The sequence below is a fragment of the Oryza sativa genome, chromosome 12, assembly GCF_034140825.1.
Source record: "Oryza sativa Japonica Group chromosome 12, ASM3414082v1".
NCBI lineage: Eukaryota > Viridiplantae > Streptophyta > Magnoliopsida > Poales > Poaceae > Oryza > Oryza sativa.
This window is the reverse complement of record NC_089046.1, coordinates 10,784,357-10,797,500: the sequence shown is the minus strand read 5'-3', so window position 1 is coordinate 10,797,500 and position 13,144 is coordinate 10,784,357. Positions and strand designations below refer to the sequence as shown.

General features: G+C 41.0%; 1 protein-coding gene across 1 annotated transcript; it reads right to left on the bottom strand.

Annotated features, from left to right (window-relative positions):
* Positions 1–2,690: 2,690 nt before the first annotated feature.
* On the bottom strand, positions 2,691–3,883 carry LOC4351988 (pectinesterase inhibitor 28-like). Its single transcript, XM_015763615.3, has one exon. It carries the CDS (start codon positions 3,727–3,729, stop codon positions 3,043–3,045), a length of 687 nt encoding a protein of 228 aa, XP_015619101.1. The 5' UTR covers positions 3,730–3,883; the 3' UTR covers positions 2,691–3,042.
* Between the last annotated feature and the right edge of the window lie 9,261 nt (positions 3,884–13,144).

Below are 13,144 nucleotides of genomic sequence, written 5' to 3'. Positions count from 1 at the left end.
CCGGTATGCGTGGGTCCGCAACCATGTAATATTACTTAGAAATAGGACCGAGTTTAAACTATGTTTTAAAAACATGAAAATATTGCAACTTTGGCTTTATGCAAAAATAAACCCTATTATGCAAACTCTTTTCCCCTTTGCACTATAATTCATTTCTCGGCATGGCTTGCTGAGTACGGTGGTTGTACTCATTCTCGCTCAATCTTTCCCCCTCTAGTCAGAGAAGCTTTTCGAAGAAGAAGTCTTAGGTGGAGTCTTGGCTTATCCCCAGTTGAGCGCCTGTGAAGATGGAGCCGTAGGCCCGCTAGTCCGCTGCTGTTTTTCTTTTGTTGTCAGGTCTAATGTGTCTTTGTAATAATGTAAATACTATCGTGTTAATTAATAAAGATGTGTCTTTGTATCAAGTTTATTGTAGTGTACCCTGGCTTTTCCTGGGACGGGATTAATACACTAGCGTTCGGGAAAGATATTTTCTAGGCGTGACACATACGATGTTTTGAGCATTATATTCTGATCCAATGGTTCTACCCACCTCCATCACCCAGTATAAGCTCCTTCCAGCTTTTGTGTTCCCCATATTGTGTTCACCTACTTTCAGGTGACCATATTGTTTTCCCCATATAATTCAAGTTGTCATTAATTTCAGTCCTTTTTTTTTTTTGCTTTTGTAGGATATAGCTAGAGAGGGAGAACGTTGGAACGTTAGATTGGTAGATAGTTCTTCTGATATGAATAGAAGATCCCCAGCCATAACGTGAATGAGCAAAGCATAATGACACTAGATTATATTTACAGTGAATTGTAGAACACATGGCATTAAGTAAGAAGTGGCTATGATCTTGGTATATTAGGCAATTTAGTCTATAAACTACTCTTTTATTTCATAACATTTTCTAAATATAAGGCCTCCTTATAGATTTAGCATCGGGGGTATCTACAACTCTATAAATTAGTCAAGTTAGCCAAGTAGGAAGCCGATTGAACACGCACTATAAACAGGTGGGCTGGGTTGGAACACATTCAATTCGCATGCACTGGTGAAGTGCGATTAGCCTTGCGTTAGACGCCCCTCTAATTACCAGAGACCAGAAATCTTTATGGTCTCTGCTGTTGTCTACCTATGGTGTATTAGCAAATCTACAACAAAATCAGATACTGCATATATATGAATGGTTGGGTTAGTCCCAAGAGTAAGCTGAAATTTAGCTAGAAGACACCCACTCACGCTAGCCAATATGTGAAGCACTAGGTTAGGTCCTATTTAGTGCAACTACAAATTGAGCATCTCGTGCAAAAGGTGCACTTCTCTGTTGATACTAACCTCAACCCCAAGGAACAACTACCTAATGTTCCTGACTTCTCTATGTCTCGTCTATGTGCTATGCTATTTTAGTTAATTTGAGTTGAGGAATAGTGCTAGTTATTTTATTTGTTAGCTATGATGGTGTGTTATCATTGCTACTCGCTGCTATTTTACTTGGAGAACAAAAGAGAGATTTCCTTGTGTACTCCTCAAAAGCTTACTTGATATCTTTCATACCCCCAAGTTACTCGATGTCTCCTGTATCCCTAAGTGTTTGCTTGGATCTCTTCCATGCCCCTATATACCGTTAGGGTTCAATCAATTGGTACACAAGGAATTTTGATTGTTTCTTTGTGTTTGCAAGAAAAAACAAAGGTATAAATAACATAATAATGAAACCAATGATCTCTTCCTCTATTCTACCATTGAACTATTCCTCAGCATTGTCCTCAATTGGTATAAAATGAGTAAAGAGACTTTCTCTCAGCATCTGTAGCCATGGAGCCGCAGATTTAATGAAATGGAAAAAAATGATGTCAGTGAAATCAACACATCATATTAGAATTAGAATAGATAACTTAGATAACTAGAAGTACTACAGTTTTTTATGGGGAAAATTTTCTTTTATCATTTGTTGCAACTGTATTCTCTCTTTTGCCATCAAAATAAAATTTTCTATTCTCTTTTTTACAACTTCCTTTGTGTATAGGTACAAAGACGTGTTTATTTCAATGAAATATACATATCAGTCACAATTCTGACTTAGATAGCTGACACCCTACTCTCAATCTCACTTTCTTTATCCATGAGAACATTTATTCATAAGTTCTAGTATATTTTGAAATCATATTATCAAATATAAAAATCATAATTTATCTTTGAAATTTCGCATAAATATAGCCTTCGCTGTTGTAATGCATAGGGATTTTGCTAGTTATTTAAAGATTCGTCGGAGTAGTAGGAAGTCCATGTGGAGAACTAGAAGACAAAACAAATATAGCGGACCAAGCAATGAATGAACTAGCCTATATATAAATCAAAGTTGGTTATAGCAACTTGAAACTTTGAACTGGGATTGTGAAACATTTCTATATAAAAGTTTTAGATATTCGTGGCACGCTTTTCAAACTGCTAAACGGTGCGTTTCGTGCGAAAACTTTTTATATGAAAGTTGTTCTAAAATATCAGATTAATCCATATTTCAAGTTTATAATAATTAAAACTTAATTAATCACACGCTATTAACACCTCGTTTTGCTTGAAACACTTAATCTTCATCTTTAGGATATTCAAACACCACCATAGTGTTATTATGGAGGTTTAACCCGTTTGAATTCCAATATAAACTATATGATCATCAAACACAAAAGGGTGTGCAGTCACATAATTTTAATTCAACAAATATGAATAGCCATTATTATACTGAAACAGAAGTGAAATACATGCATACTGCCGGCGGCCGCATGTACCTTTTGCACTACTACAGCAACTCCTCTATGGAGTGATAATACAAATTAACAAAAGAACATATCAAGTGGATTCGACTCTAATTAATTGGGACACACAATTAATTGATATACGTGCCCCTTGCAAAAAAAAAAGATAAATACGTGTCATTACACGTATATGTATTCTATGCAGTAGTATTATACAGTACTATATTTGCACCATTTGTACCTATACGAATTGCGAGTAGTTAGCTGGTTGGGTGAACTTGAGCTCGGTAACAAGCAGAGCTGCTAGTTGCTGGATGAGCTGAGGAGCGCGATGATGTCGAGCGCGACGGAGCAGAGCTGCCTGAGCGCCACCTCTGTCGCGGCGAGCTCCGGCGGGTAGTCTCCGGGGCTCTGCCGCCCGAACAGCGTCCTGCACACCTGCGGGTACTCCGCGGCGGCGCTGACGTGCACGGACGCCATGTCGTAGTCCTGCTGCGCGATCGAGCCCTTGGCCGCGGCGAGCGCGTCGCGGGCGTCGCCGTACTTGGCCGCGCAGGTGGCGAGCAGCCTCTGTACGACTGCGCCGCCGCCGTCGCCGGCGACGCCCGCCGTCGTCCCCGCGTCGGTCGCGTTCGCCAGCGCCGAGGCCGCCTGCGCCGCCCCGGATGCGTTGGCGGCGGCGGCGGAGACGGCGATGGACGACAGTCCGCGCACGTCGGCCGTGGCGCTCGACGGGTCGGCGGACAGCTCGGCGACGCAGAGGTCGTAGTAGGAGGTGGAGTTGCAGGTGGCACGCACCAGCGCCGCCGGCGCTGGTGGCGGCGGCGGCGGCGGCGGTACCGACGCCGGTGGCGGCACGCGCTTGGCGTGGCCACCGCCATGGCCGTGCTTGGAAGAAGGCCCCGCCCGTGAGCACAGAGTGCTCGACGGGAGAACCACCAGGACGAGGAGGACGATGAGCACCATTGCCGATGGCGCCATTGATGCCATTGGTGTTTCTCTCCTTGTGCCTGTAACTAGCTAGCTACTTAATTAATCACTGCCTCGATGTCAACTATCAAAGAGATTTTTACGATGGTGTTGGTTTAGCGAGGCTAAGCTAGATAGCTAGTTGCTTGGGTTAATTAGCTTCTTGATGCTGAGCGACGATGAGCTTAATTAAGCTTGTATATATAGGAGATGGGCATTGTGGGGTGTGTACTGGCTGGCAAATTTGACTGTGAAGTTGAACTCCAAGTCTCAGCAAGGAAGGCAAGAGGAAGATAGCTGGTCAACGAGTGGTGGAGATGTGTAGCTACGATACGAACGATTAGCTAGTCCACTAGTTAGTGCGTTGTTAGCAGATACTTGTAAGAACTGTATATATAGCTTTTTGTAGTTTGATTAGGTAAGATCAACTGACTTGGATACTCCAACAATATTGCATTTTTCTTTTTCTTCTCGGTTTAATTAGGTTGATATAGGTATGTATATGTGTGTGTGTGTGTGTATATATATATATATATATATATATATACTCCAGCAAGTTAATTAGCAGGGGAGTGTACATATTACTACATATACTATTTGTGATATTAACATTTTTAAATAACGAATAAATTATTGCGTTTGACATCCAGGAGCAGAGCAGCAGAAAATATAATATGCTAAACTGATGCAAAAGAAGCAGGCAGCTAATTTTGGCTAGTCAGTTTTCTATAAGTACGTGTTAGACAGAGGTATACATTCACGAACTTTTAGTCGTCCGTGCTTGCAAGTTGCAACGATGATCAAGCTAAGCAATATACTAAGTCATTTTTAAAATATATAACACCGTTAACTTTGTTTAATCATTCGTTTTATTTAAAAATTTAGTATAAGCATTGTAAATATATAAGTTAAAAATATATTTTGTTTAATGATAAAACATCTTAAAATAATAAATAATATTTAAATACATTTTTAATAAGAAGAATAATTAAATATTATACGCCATATATTTTAAAATATGGGAGTATATAATTGTGCACGATTTGACAAGAAACACTAGCTTTACAGCTGAAAAAAAAATATAATAAAAATTAATTATACAGCTAATCCGCAGTAGCTTGATCTGCTTATTTTAATCTGTTTCTTCGCCTTTTGACCGACGTGTTGACGCCTCCATGCATGCATGGGACTGCGTATATATCTAGGAACCGTGTGGACTGAATTTAGCGTCAGCTAAGCTAGCTAGCGAAGATGAGGACCGCATATATATGGTTGTACACTTGTCCTACCTCCCTTCATAAAAGACTTGTTTTGGCACTCCCGAAAAAAAAAGAGACTTGTTTTAGCATAAGGGCAGTCTCAACCCTTTATCTAAGATGGTGTCTATGGCATTAACTACATTGTCATGTATGACTTTTAACTTATATGGCACTATATTAATTAAGAGAGAGAGTGAAGAGTAGCTCATGCAAGACACAGCTTCAACACGAGAACCTATGTACTAGACACTATCAAGTTTTGCATTGGGAGAGAATAATGTCTTCATAACAGATGAAGAGTAAATATGATTGGTAGAGAAGAGAGATGATGTATTTATTAATGGCCTACTTTAAGAAACCATGGGTTGTAGAGTGTAGTTTCTATTGTGATGTCTTATTGACATATCACCATAGACACTGTTTATGGACACTATGGGTTGAGACTGCCCTAAGAACTTCTTGCACAGATCGAGACTTAAAAATAGGCATCTTTAATATTAATTCATCAATTTCTTCTTGTTTTAGTCATCAAACCAATATATTGTCTTCTTGTTTTCTCCCCACTCGTTCACTATCTATATTAATGAAATGTAAAGTAATCTTTTAGCTTCCTGCTGAGTATGTTTTTAAAGTACTACCTATATTCCCATCAAAAAAAGATCTAGTGGACCTCAATTTAAAACAACAATCTTTTACGGACAAATTCATAGCGCTAAAACAATAGTCTAATTAATCAATATTGTAGAAAAAAGTTTTATGGTTATTTTTAGGAAGCGTTAAACAAAGTGAATAGGCTGAAAAAGTGGGGGGACCTAATGGGCGATCGATCGCCAGGGCGATCGATCAGCGATCGGATCCAGCCCCCACCCCCTCCCCCTATAGGCACTCCTCCCACTTCTTCCCTTCCTCCTCCCCTTCTTCTCTTCCTACTACAGTACACCACAAAAAATTTTTTAAAAAAACAAAAAGTTAGAAAACATTATGTATAAAAAAATTGAATTCAAATTTAAATTTGAATCGGGTATATAAACTTATGACTTATAAACTTTGGATCTATAAACTTTAGGTGTATAAACTTTAGATGTATAGAAATACTATATATAGAAAATATTTGAATTCAAATTCAAATTTGAATTGGATATAATTCAAATTCAAATTTTAATCGGGTATATAAACTTTAGGTCTATAAACTTTAGGTGTATAAACTTTAGATGTATAGAAATACTATATATGAAAAATATTTGAATTCAAATTCAAATTTGAATCGGATATTTGAATTCAAATTCAAATTTGAATCGGATATATAAACTTTTGACTTATAAAGTTTTGGTCTCTAAACTTTAGATGTGTAAACTTGAGGTGTATAAACTTTATGTGCATAAATTTACTAAAATAGGAAAGTAATACGGTGTCAAAAAAGGAAACCAGGTGGAGGGAAGGGGGGGAATCTGATCGCCCTGGGCAGTAGCATTTCAGCGGAAATGCTATTTGGCGATCGATCGCCCTAGGGATGAGGTAGCGATCAGATTCGCTCCCCACCTCCCCCCTCCCTCCCTCCACCTGTTTCCTTTTTTGGCACCATATTACTTTCCTATTTTAGTAAATTTATGCATCTAAAGTTTATACACCTCAAGTTTACACATCTAAAGTTTAGAGACCAAAACTTTATAAGTCAAAAGTTTATATATACGATTCAAATTTGAATTTGAATTCAAATATTTTTTATATATAGTATTTCTATACATCTAAAATTTATACACCTAAAGTTTATAGACCTAAAGTTTATATACCTGTTTCAAATTTGAATTTGAATTCAAATATTTTCTATATATAGTATTTCTATACATCTAAAGTTTATACACCTAAAGTTTATAGACCTAAAGTTTATAAGTCAAAAGTTTAGACACCCGATTCAAATTTGAATTTGAATTATATCTGATTCAAATTTGAATTTGAATTCAAATATTTTCTATATATAGTATTTCTATACATCTAAAGTTTATACACCTAAAGTTTATAGACCCAAAGTTTATAAGTCAGAAGTTTACATACCGATTCAAATTTAAATTTGAATTCAAATTTTTTATATACAGTATTTCTATACATAAATTTTTCTAACTTTTGTTTTTTTTAAAAAAATTGTGTGGTGTACTGTAGTAGAAAGAGAAGAAGGGGAGGAGGAAGGGGGAGAAGGGAGGAGTATAGGGGGAGAGGGGGGGGGGCAAACTGATCGTTGGGCGATCGCCCATTAGAAGGGCTTTGTGAATATTTGTAGGAAGCGTTCAACAAAGTGAATAAACTGAAAACTAGCTTAAATTAAACAAGGTAATACCATATCCTAGAGTCTTTCCGATTAAACAAGCGTTTGACTATTGATTGTTGATTCTATTGCTTCTCTCTCATTACATGGGCAGGGACAAAACGTGTGGGATCGGACCTGGTTGCCACGCTGCTAATTCTGACTAAATTTTGGTTGCTAAATAAGTCCATGTGTCTGGCAGATTCCGGTAGCTCTCCTCAAACAGCTAGAACAAGTGAACAACCACCGCCAAAATCAACGCGTTGTGTGGCTACTGCTTGATCAGTCCATTGCTGTCTCGTAGAACTCTATCTGACTTGCAGAAAGAAAAGAAAAGAAGTCTAAAAGCTAGCACACATACTACTATATGACCAAGACCATGATCCTCGCATCATGAAATTTAAAGTTTCCGGTAGGAATGAACCGATTCGATCGATTCAATTGGTTGGTGTAATTCCTCGTTCAAACCAGGGCAGACGGCCGGAAGAATTGAATTGAAGCCTATGCTTTGAGATTGTGAAACACCATATGTCATAGAAAGGGAGGAGGTCTTTTTGATAAGTGAAAGAAAAGGTCCTACTTCCTCCGTCCCAAAATATAACAACTTTCAGCCTATAGAATTTGTCCCTAAATATAACAACTTATACACAAATATTCTCTTCTTAACCAATCATATATAACCCTCCACCATTCAAAATTTCTACCTACCTACACTTCTCATCCAATCACAATCATCCCTATTTAATTCTACCTAATTTCTTAATAGCTATGTCCAACTCTAAAAATTCTTATATTCTGGGACGGAGGGAGTAATAAATTTGCCTTCACTAGTATAATATGGTATACATACTCCGTCCATTTCAAAATATAAGAATGGTTAGAATTCGAATGTTGTCCTAAAACATAGCGATTTTTAGCCCTACTTCTTGTTCCGTCATTCCATGAATCACATCATTAAAAATTCTTCTTATGTTATAAGGGCAGTAAAGTCTCACCCCTTCCATCCTTTTTATAAGGGCAGTAAAGTATTTTCTTCTCAATTATATATAATCCCTACTAAACAATGTAGAAATCTTTGTATTATGAAATGGAGAAGCTACTATGTAGGTTCGCGGTAAATCAAAATCCTCATATTTCCAATCTAAATCATCTTCAGAGTTTGAATCACCTCGAGCCTTTAATCTATATAGGGGCTAGTGTTGATTCCGTGGAGTCAGGATTAACTTTATATCTTTAGTGTTGATCCTACGGAGAAGAGAATGGAGAGAGCTGGGGGAAATAATTAATTAATTCTACATCTTAATCCCCTCTAATTTCCTTAGAGGAAGGTCAATAGTGTAGTCGCATGTTAGAGCAAGGTCAATAGCAAGGCTATTCTCATATTGTTTTGTAGTTAGTGTTAAAGCCAATTAGTATAATAGATTGGCTATTGTGCATACTGATACTGTTTTAACCAAACAATTAATTGTGCATGCACATATTGACATATATGATCAAAAGTGGATGATATTCTCGTGGTCATTGCTGTGACATGAGGGTGAATACAACGAAGAACAAGAATACGCATTCTCGTGGTCATTGCTGTGACATAAGGATGAATACAACGAAGAACAAGAGAACGTTTGGCTTCCTGCTTGCTTAGCCCATCTCTCTTCTTCCAGTTTCCCCTCTTTTCTTCTTCCTGGGCCAAATCACAGTAGCCACCCGGCCTAAAATCGAAGCAATTAAAAGATAATGATAGGTTGTTTATCCTTTTATCCATCTCCATTCACACGAAAGCAAAAATTAATGAAAGGAAGAAACAAAACAAAATGCAAAGAAGAACGGTTTTGCAGCTAGCGGATGGTTTGATCATGGCGGAGCAATAAAACTCACGGTGGATTAGCTCCATCCATGCATCGATCCTGCCTAGCTTTTATCAATGATCATCCATGTGGAAGCTGCGTGCCACCACGTGGCGGTGCAGCGCGCGGCCTCGCCCTGCTCTGCTCCGATCTGCTGCCTCGTCGAGACGTCGTCTCACGTGTGCCCGTGGCTTGCCTTCAAGCGAGACTACTTCGTCTTTGCGGCGGCGGCCTCCGGCGATGGTCGCGGCGGAGGCCCAGCTGCTTCCCCCTTGCTTTGCGCGCTGCTGTTCAAAGTGCTCCCACCTTGTGCCAAAGAGGAGGACATCGGCGGCGGCAGCGGCACGTTGCGTGGCCGACCTCTCGTTGCGTCGCCCGACGCATCTCCAGACTCCAGTCCGTCGGCATCTTGTGTTGTGCAGAGGCGAAGAGTACGCCGTCACTGAGCTCCAGCCAGGGTTTTCAATTTTGATTCCGTCCGAAATTTCAGGAATTTCGATCATTTCGGTAGAACAGAAATCCCAAAAAAAAATCAAGATTTTCGGTACTTTTTGACCAAAATTGTTTGAAATTTTAACATAATTTAACTGAATTTGTCTAAATTTTGATCAAATTCGCAAAAATTCGAGAATAACCGAAAATTTCGGCCAAGATAATCACTTGCCACGGAGCTGAAATTTCGAAACGAAATTGCAATCACTAGCTCCAGCTCATCCGGCGCGGCCACCATAAGATCGCTTCTCGATAGTGCGTGCTCCGCTCAACCATATCGGCCAGACATGGTGATGATGACGATAGCGGTCTCATTTTATCTTTTGAGGGCTTTAAAATTGGTTGTTTAACAGAAAAAGTAAAATATTTTAGTGGTTCTCTAAATTTTTATATTTTCCCTCGAAAAACCGTGTGTAACAAAAATAAAAGAAAGGATGTGTGTGTTTATGTGCAACAAAAATAAAAGAAAGGATGTATGTGTTTGACAAAAAATGAAAATTAAAATGAGGGAGCGAAGAACATGCATCCGGCTACCGATCTGCCATGGCGGCGGCGATGATGATCTCTGGCAGCTCAACCAACGCTGTTATCGCCTTGGAGAGCTACCTCTGCTGGCATTGGTGGAGCTAGTGTTATAGCATTGGTGTCACAGGACACCAATGGCCTTTGGTCTATTCCATGTACTCCTTTCTATTCTTCCATGGATGACGCCTTCGGGCAAGGGTAAGCCTAGCTCGGGATCTCCTGAGCCGGCAACGATGATGCCTTCGGGCGTCGTAACCCCCCGAACATTTACATATTACTGGTGGAAATGAACAAGTATACAGTATAGTTGGCCATAAGGCCCGAGGCCCGAAGGCCCGGCCCACGGCACGCCTTTTTGGCCCGGCCCAAGCACGGCACGGCCCGACTTGGGTCGGGCCCGTGCCGGCCCGGCCCGACCGTCGGGCCGTGCCTGGGCCTCCCCACCAGCACGCTGGGCTGGCCCGGCACGGTCGGGCCGGCCCGGCACGATGGGCTGGCAGGCCAGACACGGTACACAAAGTATAGGAACTAAAAATAGACATATAAATGTCAATGTTTAAATAATAGGGACCTTAAATAGACTTATTTTAGCTATTTATATACCACATCACAAAGAAGAGGGAGGTAAAATAGACTTTTTTTAGCTATACAATGTCACAGCCCAATAGGAGGGAGAAAATTTAGACTTATTCTGAGGAAAAGCACGATGGCCCATCGTGCCTTCGGGCCGGCCCGGCACGGCCCGAGGCGTGTTGGGCCGTGCCTGGGCTGTGAGTGCGGCACGTGGGCTGGCACGGCACGGCCCGGTGCGTCGGTCGGGCCGTGCCGGCCCGACAAGCCTCGGCCCAGGCACGGCCGGGCCTGGGCCGTGCCGTGCCGGGCGGCCCACATGGCCATCTATAGTATACAGCTTCAACCCTCGCCAACACGCGGCTCTTCTACTGCAACCTGCCACATGCGTACATTATGATGTCTTCATCCACAATTCTTGCCATGGAAAACAAATGCGATTTCACTAATCCATGGACCAATTGAGAAGATGAAGAACCAGGGATATCAAACATGACCATTGAATAAAAAGTCGATTGATTGTGCTGAATCTAAATCGATTGATTTTACTTCTGTTTTCGCATTGAGCAGCTGTTGAACACATTCTTTCTCCCTCGATTCCTTCATCACCTTGGTTGCCATGCATTCTCCCTCCACGTAGCAACCTGAACCAAATCACCAAGAAACCATCATCAACCCAAGTCAAAAGGAATAACCAAACACGAGATTCACCAAATGGAAACAGCACCGCTCGCCTTAGCATTGAGCTTCCAGATACCGTCGCGCTGCTCGTCGAGCACCCTGTCGAGGGAGGCGCGGGCCTTCTGCTCCAACCAGTCAACCATGGCGACGAGCTCTTCCGGGTCAACCCCACCATCGGGCTCCTGCCGCGTGGGTAGGAGGCGACCTGCGTGGGGCACGACACGCTCCGTTGAACTGGAATAAGAGACGGGTTGGGTGTGTGCGACACCACATGGCTACTAGCAGATGGGGCAGGTCCGCAGGTGATGAGTGAGCTTATTCCTCCCTCCGGGCAGTACTCCAGCCATTGCTCCAGGCTGCCCAAGATTAAACAATCATCATTCAGAAATCGATTCAAAGAATAAGAGGAGGAAATGGATTCGGGATGGAGGGTGAACCCAGGGTATGGAAGACGTGACTCCCGCCCAGCGGATCCGAACTTCCCGCCGCCGTCGCCGAGGTGCCCACGAAACCGTGGGAAGTGGGGGCAGAGGGGATAGAGGTGCGGTGGGGAGATGAGGTCATGGCGGCGAAGGTCCGCAGCGGCGATGTGGCTGGGGATAAGGGAATAGGCAGCGGCGAGGCGAGAGAGGACGACACCGAGTGAGCTGGGTTGGACCAATTTTGCAAAAACACCCCTCAATCCTCATATATTACAACGAGGTCCACCACAGCGATCCCTCACCATTAATCTGCAATCTAACAGCTACGAGAGGGGGACGAAAGTTGGAATCGCGCAGCACCACATGGAGGGTCTATTTGCATGCAAATCCGCATAGAATTCGATATTTAGATATATGTGTGCATTTTTTTTATAAATAAGGCCAATATTATGGCTTTATGCTAATTATATATTTTTATCATTTTTTCAGGCGGTTGATAAATCTATTTATGAGTATTACTTTACTCGGATTTTATGCCACGTAAACCATACATTTTACTTACTGCATAAAGCTTTGTTATTTAAGTCGTTTTATTATGAAGTCGGTTTTTTGCTTTATGGAATATAATTTATATTTGGCCGTCGGTATTTTAGCTCGGATATTATCTGGGTATTTTCACCGCATATGATATATTAAGTCATCCAGTTGACTATAATTATTTATTCCTTAATTATTAAAAACAACTTAGTTTGTTTAAATAACCACGTGGTACAAGGCTACACCTAATTAGGTGCATTAGGTATTTTCATTTTTTATTTTTTTCTTGCTCTTCATAGCCTACTGTACAGGCCTACTGTATAGGTAAAAGTACTCAGAAAACTATGGCGAATATGATTGTAGTACTTAACTTTGGATTTATTTAGTTTGAGAGAAGATTATCTTTTCGACTATAAAGATCTCATGGGCTACTATTAAATTTATGCGTACCATATATACACACGACTGGCTACCGAGGATAGATTATACCGCTAGAATATATAATGAATTATGACTAGTGTGTAACACTACCATGTGTATTAAGAAAACGGCTTAAAGTTTTTTAGTTTGGTAATATTGTAAAGTAAATACCTTATTCGGTGAGGTTTTTATCTGTAATCTTGCTCCCCGATCTATATAAGTCGGACGGGAGGCCCCTCAATGGCACAACAAATAATAAGACTGTCATATCAATATAACACCTGGCAGATTCCAATCCCTAAATAGGAGTAGGGTATTGCCTCTCACCGAGAGGGCCTGAACCTGTCTAAACCTATGTTCACAATCCATCTACTTTAGCTCTTGTGC